This window comes from Camelus ferus, chromosome 1 (genome assembly GCF_009834535.1).
Source record: "Camelus ferus isolate YT-003-E chromosome 1, BCGSAC_Cfer_1.0, whole genome shotgun sequence".
NCBI lineage: Eukaryota > Metazoa > Chordata > Mammalia > Artiodactyla > Camelidae > Camelus > Camelus ferus.
In genome coordinates this window covers 47,174,533-47,194,871 of record NC_045696.1, presented here as the reverse complement: position 1 = coordinate 47,194,871, position 20,339 = coordinate 47,174,533, and the positions used below count along the sequence as shown (strand labels likewise).

At 38.6% G+C, this 20,339-nt stretch overlaps 1 protein-coding gene across 1 annotated transcript in view; it reads left to right on the top strand.

The window, feature by feature from the left end:
- MYH15 (myosin heavy chain 15) overlaps window positions 1-20,339 on the top strand; it is a 138,660-nt gene that overhangs the window by 53,409 nt on the left and 64,912 nt on the right. Inside the window, exons 15-23 of the mRNA XM_032478616.1 lie at window positions 8-184; window positions 1,278-1,410; window positions 4,389-4,456; window positions 5,316-5,403; window positions 8,852-8,969; window positions 9,870-9,993; window positions 11,599-11,735; window positions 15,697-15,952; window positions 19,553-19,795. Of these exons, the coding sequence (XP_032334507.1) occupies window positions 8-184; window positions 1,278-1,410; window positions 4,389-4,456; window positions 5,316-5,403; window positions 8,852-8,969; window positions 9,870-9,993; window positions 11,599-11,735; window positions 15,697-15,952; window positions 19,553-19,795 (1,344 nt within the window). The remainder of the gene's footprint in view (window positions 1-7; window positions 185-1,277; window positions 1,411-4,388; window positions 4,457-5,315; window positions 5,404-8,851; window positions 8,970-9,869; window positions 9,994-11,598; window positions 11,736-15,696; window positions 15,953-19,552; window positions 19,796-20,339) is intronic.

Sequence of the window (20,339 nt, the reverse complement as noted above, 5' to 3'; positions counted from 1 at the left end):
CCAATAGCCAATGGGCATTTTTTCCATCCTTGAAGAGGAATGTATGTTTCATCAGGCTACAGATATGAGTTTCAAGACCAAACTTTTTGATAACCATTTTGGAAAGTCGGTTCATTTCCAGAAGCCCAAGCCTGGCAATAAGAACTACGAAGCTCACTTTGAACTTGTCCATTATGCAGGAATGGTAAGTTACCTCTGGACCCTCAGCCCTGAATTCCCCTGACTGTTTCAAATGTGTTTAGCCAAAATCCTTAGATAATATATAAGTGAAGTTTAGATTAAATGAAGAGATAAAAAAATTTCGGTTCCAGAAAAAAAGTTGGTGTAGCCTTTTAACAGTTAGGAAACAAAACACCTATACTAGAGGTCAGAAATCTCAAAATAGACTCGTCACCCCAACTCAAAGTAAGACAACTTCAGAAAGTTATGGAGGCCATCAAAGACATGGGTTTTTCCTTGTTTGTCTTTCCTTTCAACTTGACATTGTGTGAATGAGTGATTTCAATTCATCTTTTATTGAAGTTTAAAAAAATTTTTCTCATAAAGAAATGGTCACTGTTAAGTAATGGTCTCAAACTATGACCAACAAAGATTCCTAATGACCCTCATGCCCTCTCCTCATTTCTCTACCAGGAGGGGTGTGTGTGTGTGTGTGTCTGTGTGTACGTGTACGTGTACGTGTACTTGTACGTGTGCGCATCATGCCCCTTCTTTCTGCTTTTATGCTCTGGTCAGTGATTCTGGATGGAACAGAAAGAGAACAGATGAAAGATAAAATAATACTTCAACCTAAGAATGACCTGTCAACTGTACATAGATATGCTTGTTAATGTTCTTTTTTGATATCCTTGAATATTAATTAAAGTGATATTTACAGTAAAATACCATGGTAATTGACCATGTTTTTTTGGCTGCTCACTGTGTGTCAGATACAGGTGGGTTATTCCATCTGCTCTTGCCTATGAAGGGGGGCTGATGTGAATTGTCTCTACTGGAAACGCCATCTATTTCCTCCTCCCTCTCCCTCTCTTGCTGTTCCCCTCCCTCCCTACCTCCCTCCTCTTCTCTTCCTTTCTCTCCACAATGTAAATGGTAAAGCTGAGAATCTCTTTGGGTTGAGCATAGATTTCTGGAGTATTTATTCAGCACTGTTACATTAAACTGATTGAAAAGTTAAAGGATCCACACAATTTATGATTTCTTAAGGCATACACAATTTGCTAAGTTAATTTATGCATTCTCTTCTTTTGTTACCTGAATTGCATGCCTTTCCAAAGGTGCCTTATAACATCAGTGGCTGGCTTGAAAAGAACAAAGACTTTCTTAATGAAACAGTGGTGGCTGTGTTTCAGAAGTCATCTAACAGTCTCCTGGCAAACCTTTTTGAAAATTACATCAGTACCAACACTGGTGAGTCGAACAATCTTTCTCAATTTTTCAGCCTTAGAATGGAACTCATGTCTGCCTTAGTGTTTATAAAAATCCTGGCTTCGTTCCTGTCATATCTGTGTTTGTTCCCTGTGGCCTGAGTCATCCCCTCTTACTAGCCTTTCCATCCTCTGGCTGGTGATTCTTCGGGAAAACAGTGCTCTAAAGTAGATAGATTTCAAGGAGACTGCTCCAGCCCACTTTTATCTTCTCCTCAAGCCACCTGCAAAGAGAGAGCAGCAAACTATGTTTTGATAAATGATTTGGGGGAAATAACAAGCCCCTTTAATACATATCCCCCAGATATCTTGAAATGCTCCTTCACAGTGTTCTCAGAGTGCAGTAACTTGGGGTTATTATAAGCTTTATGAGGGCAGGAATCAGGTCTGATTGTAGCCTCAAACATGTAGCCAAATTCCCATTTAGCAGGTACTCCATAAATACTTGTTGAACAACTAATAACTATTCTTGTTTAGCAGTTTGTAATTCATAAAGCATTTTTCGATGCACTACCTTACTGAATCCTTGTCATGACCCTTTCAGATACCTATAGAGAGAAGTCTCTCCCTATCTTACAGGAGCAAGTACAGAAGAATTAAGTAGCACCCCCAGTTTCACGAATCAACTCTTAAAAGATAAACTCAGGCATATTAAAATTTTTAAGAGTTTATTTGAGCAAAAACTGATTCAAAATAGGCAGCACCAGAAGTGGTTAAAAGCATCCCACCGACAGGAGCTCAGGGAGAGGCTTTTACGGAGAAAAGGCAGAAGCAAAATGAGGACATGTTGACTGGCTGTTGCTTAAAACCCAGGTGGCTGTTTGTGATTGGTTGTCCTTAGCGTTTTGATGTTGTAAACTTGGGACATTTACAGGCTTAGGTCTCGGTTTGCTTACTTAGGCTGCCACGACATTAGAGCCACTTAACATCACTAAGTGGCGAAGCCGAGGGAGAAAGCAGGACTTCTGCTTCCTCGTCTTGGGCCTGTTCCACTCTCACCATCTCCCAGATACAAAACAGAGAGATGGACAGGCTACCTGGATTTAGGATACAATTCAGACTTCTGCGCCATGATACAGACACTGAGCCCAAGTTGTTGACATCACCTTCACATCTGGACAACTGCTAGCTGCGGAGGGAAGCTCTTCAGGATTCATAGCAAACGTGCAGGTTGGCAGCCCCAGAGCAGAACCTGGTCTTCAAACATGTTTGGTCCACACAGTTTTAAAAAAATCAGAAGGTCCCACATACATGTTTGGATTTCCCTTCTGCTTTGAAAAATGGAAATTATGGGAACATAGAAAATCTGGCCAGCCTGGTTTCAGAGGCCCTTGTGGCAGTGGGGCAAAGGGTACCAGCTGTTCTCTGAGTGAGGTGTGCTCTCACTTTCTAACATTCTCACCTTGCTATTATCTTACACCCAGCGTCAGGTTAACTCCTGCCCGCTGGAGCCTGCTTTGGGAGTCCTGATTGACGTGGTCAGGGAATGGAGAGAGAATTTAGCACTTCTGGCTTCATTAGCACGTGATGATGTAATTTAGGAGCAGGTCACTGCCTGAAATCCTATTGGCCTGTCTCAAGAGGAGGTTGAGAAATGGAAGCTATTGTGTTTGGACCCTGAAAACCTTCAGGCAGTGCATTTGCCTGATTCTAATAGCCCCTAAAGTGCCCCATGTGAAGTCTCTTAGATAGTGGCCACATCAGTGTATGGCTCACAGATGAGTAATTCTTGGATCATGAGAGATCAGAGAGTGGTTTGGGTAGAGAATTAGAGAGGAAATCATCTTCTGACTCTTCAGGGTGTGCTGTGTTCTTTTGAACTGGAAGAGAAAAATTGTCCCAAATGTCCTTTTTTTGTAATTTTGTAAGCACGCCCTGAAAACACTTGCCTCCAAGTTTCTGACTCATTCAAACATTAAATTACCCCTAATAACCGTTACTTTGTTCGGGGAATCTAAGTACTTTAAACCAGTCATAATTCTTTTAAAACATTAGTGGAAAGTAGTAGTAGTCCTCTTTCATGGGCAGAAAAATGGAAGTGCAAGGAAGTCAGGTGACTCACGGAGGGCCTGGGATGTGGCAATAGGACAGCAGTGATGAAACTTTATGACATCTGCCTCAGCACAGTTACTACTCAGGCTAGAGAATATTTTATTAGTTTTTCACATTTACAGCTGGCCCATTTTCTCCAGATTGCCTATAGGTTTTGTTGGTGGTGGAGGTGGTGTACATCTTCATGAATCAGCACTGCACAAATGTTTGTAAAACAACTTGGCTTAGCGTAGATTCTTTAGCTTCAAGAAGATGGGCATGGATTATTTTTTTGTAAATCATAAAAGTAATGCATGAATATTGCCCCAAACACAGACAATACAGAAAAACTAAAATATGGGAACATAAAAATTACCTATAATCTCACAGAGAGAGATAGCAACTGCTAAACTTTGGTGTGTACTCTACCCAACATTTTTATGTACATGGTCACCCATGATACTTTAAAACACACTTAAAAACATGTATGTACACTCAAGATCATAATGTACGAACTATTTTGTAGCCTAATTTTTCTCTCAAAATAAATCCTGGAAATCTTTCCATGCCAGTGATATGGATCTACATCATCATTTTAAAAGATCACAGTGTTTCATTGTATACATATTCTTTCATAATTTAACTAACCAATCCCCCTTTGATAGACATTTGTTGACATTTTTATTTTTGGCTTAATTTTTTTTAAATTAAACAACACTGCAGTGAATGTCTTTGCACAGTTGCCTGATTATTTCCTCAAGGAAAAACACCAAATATAGACTTTTTGTGTTGAGACATAAATATTTTTAAAGCCTTTGGTAGACATCACCATATTGCTTCTAGAACTTTGACACATTTATGCTTTCATCAGCAGGGCTTGGTAATGTGACAAAAAGAGCCCTTTTCTTACTTTTTTCCTTCTTTTTTTAGCTCTACAGTTTGGGGAGAAGAAACGCAAGAAAGGAGCTTCATTCCAAATGGTTGCATCTCTGCATAAAGTAATTTTTAATTGCATCTATTCATATATTAACTGCCTCACAATCTGCATATGTTATTACTTATTGGGAATTTTACATCTTCAAATAAGGATAAAGTATCTGAAATTAACCAAGTTGGAAAAGTTGACATTTATCTTGATATTAATGGGCTTTAGTGGACACCACCGGTATCCCACTTACATCCCCTTTATCCTCTTCCCTCCCCACCCCCTAATCTGCACCCATCTTACAGCTGATGAGAATATTGGCCCCAGACAACTCACAGTTGCCAGGATTGCCCTTGGTCAGATGGGAAGCCCAGCTGTTTTCTTACCCTCTCCTCCGGACTCTGGCCCCTCTTTTGCCTCAAGGAGGTACCAACTGTTGTACAATTGATGCATTTGTGCTTAGAGCCCCTGCAAGAATCAGACTCAGCTGAATTCTCACCATTGCTTTTTTTCTCTCCTGCCCTACTCAGCTTCCCTCCTTCTCCAAGTAAACCTCTCGAACCAGAATCCCCAGCTCAGATTCTGCTTCCAGACAGTCTGACCTAAGATAAAAATTTCCAGACAGAAAACTTGAGAAACAGTTTCTCTCCTCAAGCCATTTAATGTTACCCATTCATGAATTATTGCTATCAAATTTAAAATGAGTAGATAAGATTCACAACAGAACCATGTCTGTCAGGTAATATTGACTCATCACGGGAAGGAAATAATGTATGTTTGGTAAGCAGGGAAGAATATTGAATTCATTGTTTTATTGTTGGTATGCATCTGGCTTTAAGATTAAGCTGATCAACATGGAGACTTTTGTGAGGTGGCTTGGTGTTTTTAATGATTTGAAAAGTAATTTTTTGTTGTTATGGTCTCTATTTTAGGAAAACCTAAATAAATTGATGACTAATCTGAAATCAGCAGCACCTCATTTTGTGAGATGCATAAATCCCAATGTGAACAAAATGCCAGGTAAGTCAACTTCTTCATAATCCACACTAGGAAATACATTTGATTTAAGCTATATTGAATGTCTTTGCAAGAAACATTTATGAGTTTCTTTTATATAAAAGCTAGATTTTCAGATAGAAAAACAAGTTGAAAGTGAGGTTTTCAGAACCTCCTCAAGAATGCCTTTGAATTGAGATTCAAGTGGATGTAAAGAAGGGTTTCACAAAGCATACTCTATTGGGTAACATTAGAATGCTTGATATTACCATTTAAGTTCCTCCTTGAATTTCATGCTGAAACCTGAATGAGCTTCTATGCCATTGTCTATAAGGGCAAAGTATAATAAAAAGGGATTGAATAATCAGTTGGGGGATTAAGGTAGATATTTCAGCATAAAGGAAATCATTTGGTTTAAATTATCTAAAATGACCATAAAGACAGTTTCTAAATCCATATCTAATTGTTAAGAACTCCCTCTAGTCTTCCTTCACAATACAAATATATCCCCTCTCCTGAAATAGGTACTCCCCTCAGTACCCATTTCTTTAGTTCTGTACTTCCGGGCTTTTTAAAAGAAATGTTTTTTTTTTTTTCCTCTAGTATTATTGAGATACAATTGATAAATAGCATTGTATAAGTTTAAGGTGTACAGCATAATGGTCTGCTTTAACATATATCATGAAATGATGACCACAAGTTTAGTTAGCTTCCATCATCTCATACAAATACAAGGAAAATAGAAAAGATATTTTTTCCTTGTGATGATAACTCATAAAACTTACTCTCTTAATAACTTTCAGTATACCATACTGCAATGTTAATTATAGTCTTTATGTGGCACATCACATCCCCAGTACTTATTTATCTTAAAAATAGACTTCTGTACCTTTTGACCAACTTCATCCAATTTCCCCCACCCCCACGTCTGGTAACCACAAATTGAACCTCTTTTTCTATGAGGATTTTTTTTTTAAGATTCCGCATATAAGTGCATTTGATATTTTCACCGTAAGCTTCTTGGTTATAAACATCTTTGCCCCAAGTATTTTTGCCACAAACATTTTCTTTGTGTAACTAATTGGCTATAAGGCAATTTTGCCATAAGAAGTAAGATAACATACAATAAAAATAAATAACAAAGTTAAAAAGACTTTACTGTGAGATATAAACTATTTAAATATGTTTAAAATGTGTGTAGATTGATGGCAATACTGATTTTACTTTGTGGGCTGCACCTCAGCATTTATCTTCAATATCATTGTTTATAGTTCATTATACATTTTTGGCTTGTTGATTTGTCTCCTCATTCAGCATCACACTTTTTCTTCTTTGCTAAAATTTCTTCCCTCATTGAGAGAGGTATCAGTTTCCAAATATTATACATGTTTGTAACTGAGCTTTGTATTGTGTTGTGAAAGCTTTCCACACTTGTTTGTCATGGCATGTTGTCACATGTCTGTTGGTAGACATTCCAAGTTCTATGGGAAATGTGGGTTCAACTCTGTGCCTTCGAGGCCCTTGACCTCTTTCAGATTTATGTAATATAAAAATGGGAGTACAGTGTTGATGGAGAAATGACTGTCAGCCAGTTGTCTTATCTTTTATGGCAAAATTGTTGCATGGTCAGTTAGTTATATGGCAAAAATGTTTGTGGCAAAAATACTTTTGGCAAAGAAACTTATGGTGAAAATACCTAAAACCATAAATGAGATCATATGACATTTCTCTTTCTCTGTCTGACTTATTTCACATAGCATAATGCCTTCAAGGGCTACCCATGTTGTCACATATAGCAGGATTTCCTCCTTTTCATGGCTGAATAATATTCCTCTCTGTGTGTATCACAACTTTTTTATCTATTCATCCATCAGTGGACACTTAGAATGTTTCCATGTTTTCATGTCTTGGCTTTTGTAGTAGATACTTTTTAATGAGTGGATGGTGGTAGTGGGGTAATGAAATAGGTAGGTGGTGGTGAATTATTTAGGTTTTCAGTTGAGAAAAGGAAGTTTTTACAGATATTGACTATGAATTGCTTTCCTAACATCATGGATTTGAAGACTTCCAGCCTTCTTTTTGGAATTTCAGGTTTCTGTGGAGCTTGCTCGGAGGCTGTAAGCCTCAAAGTTGTCTGTATGACGAGCACTTATGTCTTCAGAGCACTAATCACCCTTGGAATCTGTAGCCAGATGTTGCTGATTCTGATTTCTGATGTTCTGTAGTATCTTGCATTTTTTTTAACCTCCTGTAATTAAGACCCCAATCTTGACAGCCTGTGACCTATTTTGGGAAAGTGTGATGCTAAACAATGATGCCGCAGTTTGAATTTTTGCAATGCAAACACTCATGTTCATTCACGCTGTATGTTTTTGCTTCATTGTTTCTTATCAGCTGGGTTTCTGAACACATCTAGGGACACTGCTTCCATCTAGCAAGGAATCTAATTAGCTGCCTCTATTTTGGAGCGATTCTGTTACCTATTAGAGTTGCCTCCCATTGAGTCAGCTCTGATTTCAGCAGGTTTTTTGTTTGTTTGTTTTTTTAAGTCTTAAGACAAAGTCACAAGAAAAGCTTCATAAGATAATCAAAACAGTTCTTCATATGTCCTTAAAGGATATGGGCTTGCTTGATCTTGTGGTATCAGAGAACTCTGCTTTACCCCGTCTTACAGATGGTCTGTTTCTGTCTATGAAAGGGATGGGAGTACAGGAATATGCATACATGGCTTTGAGGTTACTTCTGTGACCCTGGGCATGAGCAGAGAATCATGTCATTCCATCTTTCTTATAACACTCCAGCTGGCCTTTGTGTTAGGAGGGTACTGCTTGGCTTCTTCCAGAAGCCTTGCTGAGAGCCAGATATGGTGGCTCACTGGATGGCTTTTCAAAGGCTTCTCTCAGAGATTTCAGCTGTGGCTGTGGTGGGGCTCTATCTCATGAACATGCCTATACTATAGCATAAAACTCAAGATAATTGGGGGAGAACATAGGCTGGGATGTGGCCAGTTCTTTCCGAAGGCAAAACAGTGAACAGAATTGTGTGGTAGCGCTCATCTGCCCCTTTCTTTGTGTCCTCCCTTCTTGTAATCCCTTCCCCTTCCTACTTGGAGATGACAGTTCTCTTTTGTGCTTTATCCCTTGTCTAGCTGGTTTTTGGCTGCCAAATGGATATAGTACCAGCCATTTACATTCTAGCAAAAAAATTTCTTTTCATTTTCTAGGAGTATCTGCTTATAAAATCTTGACTAACTATGAACTAGAGGGTTTGTTCCAGGTAAATCCTATTTAGAGAGTCCTAGGTAAAAGGATGGGTACTGTGAATGCCACCAGGCGGGGAGTGAGTAGATCCTATTACCTATCATGTAGAGAACACCAAATTCCAACTATTTTAACCCAAGATGCAGCAATTAGGACAAAATGTAGGGTAATACTGTTTTTAGACATGGACTCATGTGATCCTTTTTCTTCAGGTGTAATGGACCCTTATTTGGTTCTACAACAGCTGCGCTGTAATGGTGTCTTAGAAGGGGTCAGAATATACTGTGAAGGTTTTCCAAACCGGCTGCTATATGCTGATTTTAAACAAAGGTAAACATACATCCCAGGATCCAAGAAGCCTGAGGCGGTCCATTTTGTTTCCCCTCTTTCTGAGTGTTTAGGCATGCATTGTTTGTTTGGTTGATATCCTCCAGACGGCAGATCGATGTGTTTTGGTGGTGGTGAGATATACGGTGACAGAGTTCCATTATTATTTCCCCTTAAATCCAACATCCGTGTAGCTGTAATATCCTTAAATCTCTATTACTGGATAATAGACCCACATATAGAAGAAATATATAGAGAAGAAAGATATGGAGGCTGAATTGAATCTCTGAAATGTTGTATATACTCAATCGTAGCTGCCATCCAAGCAGGCTGTTACTTTACTAGCTAGGCTGTGAAAAGAAGGAAGCCAGCAGGTTGTGCAGCAGGAGGCAGGAGAGGCATCTTTGCTTTCTATTTCCCAAATTCTAAAAGTGTAAATTATAGATCATCAAGCAAATGTGAGCAAAGTAGAATAGACAAAGTACCTGTTTCAGAATTAAGAAGCCTATTTCTAGCTCTCCACCGGTTCACCATTAGGGTGAGGGAATCTTAGAAAAGACTTTTAATGTCTTGGCTTTTCAGTTTCTTTTCCATACAATAGAGATACTTAAGCCTGCCTCTTTCTATCTCTTTCCCCTCTCAACCTCTCCCTCCCTCCCTAATTGAGCAGAGAATCAAGTGATGTTGTCTCTAAGGCACTCTGAAAAGTACAAACCATTACACCAAAGTAAGGAATTATTGCTCATATTCTCATTAATATTGCCAAGAGTTTTATGGAAATTGAACATATTGGTGGGAGAGGTAGAAGACTGTTCCTCCTTTCACTCACTTGTCCAGGTTATTCTTTATTTGAATCATATAACCCCTGACCTCAAGATTTATCCTTGACCTATTTTAAATTAGGTACTACATTCTGAACCCAAGGGCCTTTCCAAAGAGCAAGTTTGTGAGCAACAGAAAAGCAACTGAAGAATTTCTTCGCTCCTTGGATACAGACCATACCCAGTACCACTTTGGAATCACTAAGGTAACTGGAAAACTACAAAGAGTGCACTTAGAGAAGAGTGGGAGGAAACTGGGTGTATTTTAAAATTCCCAAAGAAGTGCAGTTATAAGGCATTCTGCAGTTCTTGTGACCACAAATAATACAAATAGAGCTCTGCGGAAAGTGGAAATGTCAGCACTATTTGAGAAAAAAATTCAATGTTTCTTGAACCTCAGTCTTGACTACATTTATATTTTGGTAATTATTTATCTAAGCAATTTAGTGCCAAGATATAAAATACTGAATCAACATTAGTGGGCTAGAAAATGTGTATTCACATCAGAGCTATAGAAAATTGAGTCAACTTATTGGAGTTATTGCTTGTCTGCATGTGAACTGATTCAGCCACAAATACTCTTTTAGGAAATTAATTCCAGATGACTGTCTGAGTAACTAAAAAGTTTAAGATTAACCCCGCTATCCAAAAAATTAATCCAAACGTAACGTCCTTAAATGTGATTAACTAAAACCTGCTTCATCTTAGATTATCTTGGTATGACCCATATATTTTGGGAAACTTCTGACTTGATTTCATTTTGTCTGACAGTCAATAGCAGGTTGTTTCTAGTGACATCCATATAAGAACTAAATTATTTGAAGGAGAATTGGAGGGTCTGGGGTGAAGGGCTCACAGAAAAAGAACTCTGTTGGACATGATTATATGTTACTCAACTCCCACATTTTGAGTACCTAAGAGTCTGTTTCTTCTGTTCTTTGCTTCTACTGAATTTTGCTACTGGTGCCTTGCTTCCTTGTGTATTTAGTTATTTTTGCTGTATACCACTCATCTAGGCCGAGACTAGTATGAGGTAAGAGAGCATCTTAAGTTACAAAATTTAAGGAGGTACTCATTCTTATGGTTGTATTGTACAACCCTGAATGTGAGTGCTTCCTTAAAATTTATGCCTTAGGTACCTCACTCACCTCATCCTGGTCACTACTAATGATTTTTAAAAAAATATTTATGTGGATTTTTTTTTTTTTTAATCTAAGAAGAAAGTAACTTTTCTCTAGGGCAAAGGCCGGCAAACTATGCCCCAAAGGGTCATATCCATAGCTTATTTTTTCATATGGTCCAATAGCTAAAAATGATTTGACACTTTTCAAAGGTCATTTTTAAAGAGAAAGAAGAAGAAATAGAATAAATAAAAGAAGAGGAGGAGGAAGAGGGTAGGGAAGGAAGGTGGAGGCAAAGGTGAAGGCACCACAGAGACTGTGTGTGGTCTGCAAAGCCTAGAAATATTTACTATCTGGCCCTTTACAGAAAATGTTTGCAGACCCCTGCCTAGGCCTGTCTTAAACCAAGTTCCCAGTACAACCTAGGCTATAAATAAGGACAGTCTAAGTTCTTAAAGAAAGAATATAACCGCAGTATAATTAAAGTTGTGGGGTTTTGTTTTGTTTTTGTTTTTGCAAAGTTTGGATTTATAAAACCAAACTTTCTAGAATTTATATTTTATACATTAAGTAAAACTTAATTAGAAATAGAACTGATAAACTGATATCAGTTGCTCATAGGGTCATTCAACAGACATTTACTGAATGCCCATTGATGAGTGGAACTAACATCTGACTTATTTCTTTTAGGTGTTTTTAAAAGCTGGCTTTCTGGACCAACTGGAAGCAATGAGAGATAAGAAACTATCTAAAGTCTTCACATTGTTCCAAGCCAGAATACGGGGAAAACTGATGCAAATCAAATTCCAGAGGACTCTGAAAGAGAGGTATGATATCCCCACCCTACACCCCCACTGCTAGAGTAATAGTATGTCTCAGTCAATGTGACCTTTTCTCGTTGCCTTATAAGAGGTCAGGGTAAAGAGCTGTGCCACATCTGCTTAGTCTGGGACTTAACTTGAAATTTTAAAATTATGGAACACCAAATAGAACACAGAGGGCTTTTATTACCCTGTCTAACCAAGTATGAGCATAATTCAGATATTTCTTGCATTGCTTCCTGCCTTCCCTTTGGAGGGATTTTTTTATAGTTGGTGATATCTGGATCTCTGAGAGTGGCATGACTCATAATTCAAAACAGAAGCAGACCTGAAGGGTTTGCATGCATCCCACAGCCAGCCCCGTGGGGAAGTTTGTTGCAAAGCGGGTGTGTGTTCTGAACACACAGCCTCCCCTAGGCCAGAAACTGGGCTCGTGGTGAAATGTAACCATAACTCTTTTACTTCATTTCAGGCAGGTGCACTAGGGATATTTATCACCACCTCTGGACACTGAGGTGTGGATTTTGTTTATTCTTTAATAGAAGCATAGAAAGCAGGCTAGCAAAATCTCCAAAGGGACTCCAAACGGACAAGGGATTCTGAGATTGTTGTGTTTACTTTTTACCATAATATAGTTTACCTTCTGGAGTGATTTCCACAGGTCTTGGTATATAATTTGCCTAACTGACAGTCTGTTAATTCTTTCTGTTTCCTCAAAGAATAAAATCATTGCATGGTGATGTCAAAGATATTAGAGAGTCTTCTAAGAGTCTTCTAGAGAGACTCCTAGGAGTCTTCTGTGACTCCCATGTAGTCCTCCATGTCTCTTGGGAGTTTATGACAGTTTGGGTATAAGGAGTCCTGGTTTCAATGACCAATTATGTAAACTTAGTTAAGACTCTTAATTTTCCCATTGTTTACTTCCTTCATCTCTAAAATGAGGTCTTTACTATCCATTCTTTCTAAATCATAGAAAGACTTTAAAAGAATTATTATGAAATATTTCAAATGCAAAAATTGCAGAAACAATTTTAAGGCATATTCATGGAGCCATCAGCAAAGTATATCAATTCCTAACATCTTGTCTGTAATTGCTCACAACTTAAACATTAATTAATTAACTAATAAGCGATGTTGAAGCTCTTTGTGTATTTCTCCCTTGATCTGTTTCCTGTGCCTAGCTCCCCAGATCCTGAATTTGTGTTTAACATTCTATGTTTTATTCATGTTCCATATATAAAACATATGAATGTTTAGCATTTTTTTCTGTAGTTACAGCATTTAAAAATAAATTAATAGACACAGTTGAAGCCCCTTGCATATTTCTCCCTTGATTCAAGTTCTGTGGAGTTATGCAAATATCCTTAAAAGGTTTCATGATTTTGCATGTTTTTAGTCTTCATATAGTTATCCTCTATGAAAGGATCCATCCTGAAGTTTGTTCTTTATATCCAGTACTAGTTTTGAAATTTATTAATATTGATAAATCTAAGGCTAGATGTTTGATCTTCACTGTTGTATAGCATTCCATTGTATGAATATACTACAATTTATTTATACATTTTCCAGTCCAAGTAAGCTTTCTTATAAGTTTTTGCTATTACAAACATTTCTGCAATGACATTTTTGTAAATGTCTTCCCCTGCACGTAATGCAAGAGTTTCTTGAAGGCACTGTTACTCAAGATGCTGATCCATGCTCTGATAGTCTTTGGGTAGCAGCTGGCCAAGGCCCACACATTGAGTGGCACTTCTCCAGGGTTTGAATTACTAGGTTTTAGGATATACAACTTCACTTTTGTGAGCTATTGCCAAAATGCTCTCCAATTTTACTCTTTACCAGGAGTATATAAAGATCCCATGGCTCCATATTCTCACCAACTTGTCATGTTTCAGACTTCAAAAACTTCTGCCAAACTTCATCATATTTCTGTCTTTGGGGAAAGATACTCTTTTTCTTTTAATATGATGGCTTCTGTAGATTTTTTTGGTAAACATGATATATTGTGTGGAGGACATGCATTCCATTTTATTTTGCTAAGCATGTTTACCAGGAAATGGTTAAATTCTTTTTCTGCATCTATTGAAGTAATTATATGATTTTTTTCCATTAACTTATAAATGTGTTGAATTAAATTAATAGACTTTTAAAAAAATGTTAAGCCCACTTTGTTTATGAAATATTATCTTTTTCATACATTGTGGGTTTGGTTACAGTACTGTAGTATTTTTGCATCAATGTTCATGAGTAAATTTGGCCTATAATTTTATCTCCTACTGTTATCTGACTTTGAATCAGGGTTACCTTCATCTCATAAAAGAGTGGGGCAATATTTCCTCTTTCCAAAGCATGAAACAATTTATTTGGATTATCTGTTTGATTATTTATTTTGAGTTGTTGGTAAAATTTGCTTATAAAACCATCTAGATCTGGTGTTTCTTTTGTGATAGATTTTACTACATTCATTTAATTTTTTAATAGTTACAGGCCTATTGAGTTTGTTTTCTTCTTGAATTAGCTTAAATGAGTTTAAGAAAAAGAAATTTTACATTTCTTTTAAATCTTCAAATTTGCTAGATTATGATTTTTAATCTCTAATATATCTATAATTATATTTCTAGAGCATAACCCTAGGTTATTATGTTCTTAGAGAATTATCATTCCTAGTGTATTTGTGCCTTCTCTCCTTTGGCACGATGATTCATGTCAGATGTTTGTTTATTTTGTTAGACTATTTAATAACCCACCTTTAAAATGCTTCTTTATTTTTCTGTTTTCTAGTTCATTAGTTTCTGATCTCAGCTTTATTTTTTCCTTCTATCTACTTGTTTTGGGTTTATTTTTCTTAATCCATTTTTTTTTCAGTGTGTCTAATCAGCTGCTTAATTCTTCCACTGAGTATTTGATTTCAATGAATGTACTTTTCAATATTAGACATTTTATTTGGTCCTCTTTCAAATCTGTTTGACCTTTTATCATAGTTGCTCATTTCTTTCTTATTTTCCATTCTTTCCTTTATGCCTTTAATAATTTTAAACAATCATTTTATGGTCTCCACCAAACTGTTCAATTATGTGAAATTCTTGGGGGTTTAATTAAAATTTTTACTGTAGATACCCTCATTGATGGTTGATATTTTTTTTCTCTATATGTGTTTTGTAATTTTGAATTGTTTGCTCATCTTCAAGGGGACTTTAGGAGAATCTCTGGTACTTGAGTACTTCAGTACACTTTTGCATTTTTCCCCCAAGGGCCCAGAGGGTATTTATTACCAGTGTAAAAATGATTATGCTAATTCCTACATATTTCTTTTCTAATCAGGAACTATAATTTAAACCTCAAACACTCCAGTAGTATTGGTTGATAGTTAAAAAAAAAAAAAAGTCCTAGCATTGGAATCCTAGTATTCCTGAGCCCAGAGCAAATCAGATGTTATTTCTCTTTAATTTCTCTCTGTGCCAGTGGGTGAATTTTTAAATCTTCCTTTTCATTAAGGGTGAAATTCTTTCAAAACCTAAGCCTGACTCTTTACCCACAAGTATATAAAAATACAAACCCTGCAATACGAAGACTGGCTTCCTCCTTCCGTAAGGATGGCCAGGCTGTACAAGCATTCACTTTTTGCTCTGTTTTTGTTTGTTTGTTTGTTGTTTGTTTGTTTGTTTGTTTGTTTGTTTTGGCTCCCTCTATACTTCTTACCCTCTTTAAGGCTCAGCTTTCATTTAAAGGATATTCATGGTGGGGGATTTTCAGGACACCTAGTCCATAACATTGCTAGCCCCAAAATTTCCTCCAAGGGTGTCTGCCAGAATCAAATGAGAGCTTGGATGTAGAAGTGCTTTGAAGACTAATGAGAACTGATAATGACTCCTAAAAAGATGTGCTTATTAAGGATCTTAATTTGGAAGATAACTCTCTTATAATCTGGTTTATCTTGCTTTTCTTTGTTTTTTTTCTCTTGATTTAGGGATGCACTTCTTTTGATCCAGTGGAACATAAGAGCTTTCATGGCTGTGAAGAGCTGGCCTTGGATGAGGCTCTTCTTCAAGATCAAGCCTCTTGTTAGATCTGCTGGGATGGGAAAGGAGGGAGCTGGACTGAAGGAAGAGTGTGTGCAGCTGCAAAAAGCCTTGGAGGAATCGGAATCACAGAGGGAGGAACTGAAAGCAGAGCAAGTCTCCCTCATCCAGGAAAAGAATGACCTGCTTCTTCAGCTGCAGGCTGTGAGTGGCCACATCATTTGTTCTTCAAATCAACTTTCTAATTAGATTCCCTTGTTTTGCAGGCGGTGTTGATGTGAAAAAAAATAGAGGCACATGCTTTTCAGTGCTTTTTCAAATACTCTAGCCTTTCATCCAACACGGACAATGAAAACATTTAAAGAGACACCCTGTTTTATAGTGAAGTGATTTCATTGACAAGATATCTGTGAAAAAGGGACAAACTATTAGATGGGTTTTAACTATATAAACACATCAAAATCTATAATGGGAGCCAGGAAGCTCTGGATCTTAATTTAAATTCTGTGTGTAGCCCATAACCCATTAGCAAATCAAAAGACAGGATTTTAGTGGGTCCTGAGAAAAGCTTTACTGAGATCTTCAGGTTTATTGACGTATGCTCCTAACTGGCTTTCATGATTTTGATTTCCCTATTTGCCCTTCCCCAGTCCAAATCAATATTACAATCAGTTGTGTTCTTAAAACAGCTGTTTTCAACCTTGGCTTTGCATCAAACTCATTTGTGAAGCATTAGAAAATAAAAAGAAAGATGCCTAGGCTCTACTCACAGCTATTTTGATTAAGCAGACCCTATGTGGGTCCATATTATCTGTGTGGGTGGTTCTGGGTGATTCAGGACTGAGAACCATTGCCTTAAACAAATACCATGTTGCTTCCCTGAGGAGCAAGCTTCAGGTCCCGTAGTGTGTGCATCATAGACTCCAGACCCTCGGCCCTGGCACCCGAGCCTCCATCTCTAATCTGATGCCCATGTGCCGTTACTCACTCCCTTTTACATTCCTCTTCTCTTACTACCAGGACTACTGTTATCCCCAAACATCTCAAAAGCAAGTATGAGGCTGTATCCACCTTTATTATATTCTCCACCTCACATAGCACAGTGCTAAGTTAAAAAAAGGGGTGGGGGTTTATATACAGTTATATACATGAAACTTTTTCCTGCTCTTTGGACTTACTGAAAACAGAATTTAATGATTTTAGACTGATCTAAGTTATTCTTTTCTTTTGGGGCTGTGCTACCCATCAGTGTTCCAGCAGGCCATATTTTACATGAGAATTTAGACCCAGAATTTATGTATTTCTGATACATATTTAACATAGCAGTGGTTCTAGTGTGTATCAGCCTTACCTGGGATGCTAGTTAGATATAGAAATTCCACGGCCCCACTCCAAACCTACGTTAAGATTCCTACTGTGAGAAGCAGTTTGTAATGTCGTATTTTGTCTGGCTTAGGAGAGACCTGGCTTCCCAGTTTTCACCCTTCTTCCTGCTAGCAGAGAGAGTGGCCAGTGCTACCTGGGCTGATGGGGGAGATAGAAATGTGCCCGACTTGTGGAGGGAGTGGTGGGTAAAAGCCTGGGAGATGTGATAAACGATCAGTGGGGGGAGCATAGGAAATACATGGAAGCCAATTCCAGGGCAAATCCATGAAGGCTGAGATGAGTTCTGCTTGACTGAAAAAATACACAACCTAAAAGTTGAGAGTTATGTTTTATTCAGCGGACATTCTGAGGACCTCAACCCCAGGAGGCAGCCTCTCAGATAGGGCTAAGGGATAGCTCCCAAGAGGTAGGGGAGGAGCCAGGATATGTGAGTTTTTGTAACAAAGACCAAGTAGTTGGAACATCAAAAGATTATTGTTAATTAAAGAAAATCAGACATCTCAAGTTAAGGAGTCTAGCACTCTTCTATTTATGGGAAGATGCAAAAGTCTGGGCTTGCTGAAATCATTCCTTTGATGTGCACCTTAGCCAGCTAGGGCCGGTATCCTGTGCTTCTCATCCTGAGTCTCCTCAGGGGACAGCGTTGCGGGTGGCGGCAGGGGCCGGGCAGCCTGCTGTCTTGAGTTCTCTCCGGCTCACCATCAGGGGCAGCTGTAGTGGCTGATGGCTGATGGCTGCAGCATCCTTTGTTTACTGATATGGCAAGGAATACTTACCATTCACAGTTCAAACTGTAACTGATTTAAAATGGTGGCATGGCTGTGAAATATTTTATCATCATTTATTTTTAAGGGGCGTAGCCCAATACAATAGGAACCGAGGAAACAAAGATTCTTTTAAAATCATTCACTTCCTCAAAATTACCAACAGTGCTGAGTGAGCCCATTTCAATTAACACTGTGAGAACGTGAGAGAATAACTGCCACTGGGGGAGGGATGTTCCTCCTGTTGAATTGTCACAGCATCGCTCAGCTGGCCCCAAGCCTGCTGTCATGTTTAATGAGGGGATCGATGATGGTCGATTGGATTGTCCTCTTCATTTGGTGATGGTGACAGGTCCTGTACACATGCTGAATGGAAGAGAGCAAACAACGGTTCTGCTTGTCAACCCAGGGTGAACTAAGATCAAATGTCCCCATTGTTGCCCAAACATTGGAAGCGTCTCTGATTTGCATGGACCCTTTTTGCCTAGACATTTTTGTTGGTTTTTAGTTTAGCCCTTCTCTCGGGTCTTCAGCGATGTTGGAAATTTACTATTCTATACTTCCCCCATCTTCCCTCTTGTAGTCCCATTTGTTGGGCAGATGTCATTCTCTTGCCAGTTGTTAGCCAGAAACCAATAGCCTGGCTTTTTGCTTTTTTCTGTTCTTGATTTAAGTAGATGAAACAACTCAAGCCAAGCAAATAGATAGTTAATAGGTTGCACAAGCTGGGGTATTGCAGAGGATGGATGAGGTCTGGAGATGGAAGATGGAGATATGTGTGAAGTTATGTTGCAACGAGACCTACAGTAATTAAGAGCTTACTCACAAAGGAGAGGTTTTATTTAGCCTCTAAATGGAGACAAATTAGAGGCATTCAAAGTTACAAAAGGTGCTTTCATAGCAAAAAGCAATCGGCCTCTTCATTTTTCACTCAGCCCATAACACAGGAACAGTGGGTCACTCAGTGAGAGCTGGAGGCAGTACATTTGAAAAGATAAAAGGGAAGAGTATTTTATACTCTGTGGGTATAACTTGTAGAATTTACTGCTGGCAAGACCATTGAGAAAACGATTTTAGTTGGAAATAATAGTGAAATCTAGTTAGTGACATGCAGGTAACCTCATGAATTCTAAATTCGGCCTACGAATAAAAAATATTCAGCCCAGCTCTATTTATTAGAAGATGCTTGTATATTAACAAGTGCATCAGAGCACTCATAATAATAGTATTAATATGGTATTGTCTGAGGGAATTCTGCTTTCTTAAAGGACCATATTTGGAGCAGGTTACACCCTCAAACTATATGCCCACAGGATGCTTCCAGTAGCTGTGATTTAATCAGCACACCACTGATTTTGGGAGGCATGTGAGTTCCTTTAGGCCACCAGGATCCTATTAAGTGCTCCAGAAGAGCTAATCTAATCTACTGAATGGCCTGAAAGATCGAAAGCACCTCCAAACACAAGCAGCTCCTCCACTTCTCAACAGTGGGATCGGGGGACTGGGAATATTATTTCAGCTGCGCAGGAAAGGCAGGTGAAAGTGCTGGGCAGAGGGCAGGCAATTCTCTCTTTGCTCTGTGTTAAGCAGCATTTTCGCCTGGCTGATAAATTACTTCCAGCTGTTGGCAACAATTTTCTCCTCGTCATGGCAGGAGCGAGAGACCCTGGCAAACGTTGAAGAGCAGCGCGAGTCGCTGATTAAATCCAAGATCCAGCTGGAGGCCAGAGTCAAGGCGCTGTCTGAGAAGGTGGAGGAAAAAGAGAAGATAAATTCCGAGCTGACTGCCAGGGGGCGGAAACTCGAAGATGAATGTTTCGAGCTGAAGAAAGAAATAGATGACTTGGAAACACTATTGGCCAAGTCACAGAAGGAGAAGCATGCTACCGAGCACAAGGTACTTTCTCTACAATGTCAGGGACGCCTATGTGCCTGAGTTGCACGCTTCCAATCAGGCTTCGGGACTAGGCCTGCTCTGTTTAAGTCATCTAGCACGGTGGCCCGCAGCTTTACAGCTCTGGGGGTCAGAACTGGCAGAAAATGAAGGGTCTGATGAGCTGTGCTGTCCTAATTCAAATTTCCAGCTCGAATTTATGGAATCCCTCTTAATCTCCCAAATGAAACTGTTTTCGTTTGTTCCAGTCTCATTGCATCTGAAATCTAATGGAAAGAGCCAAGTGGTTTCATTGGGCCCCTAAGTATCCTTTTTTGGAAGGGGAGCAGGCAAGAGGCAGTTTACTGAAAGGTGATTTGGGATGCGTCTAAATCCCTACCTCTGTCGTTGATTTGGAGTTTGACCTTGAATATGTCATTTTATGTTTTAATGTTTTGTTCATTTTAGTTGTTTGTTTATTTTAACTTGTGCATCTGTGTAGAGACTGAAGTTAGCTGAGGAGTCTGTTTCAAACCTCTGAAAAAAAACAAAAAACCAGGCTCCAGAA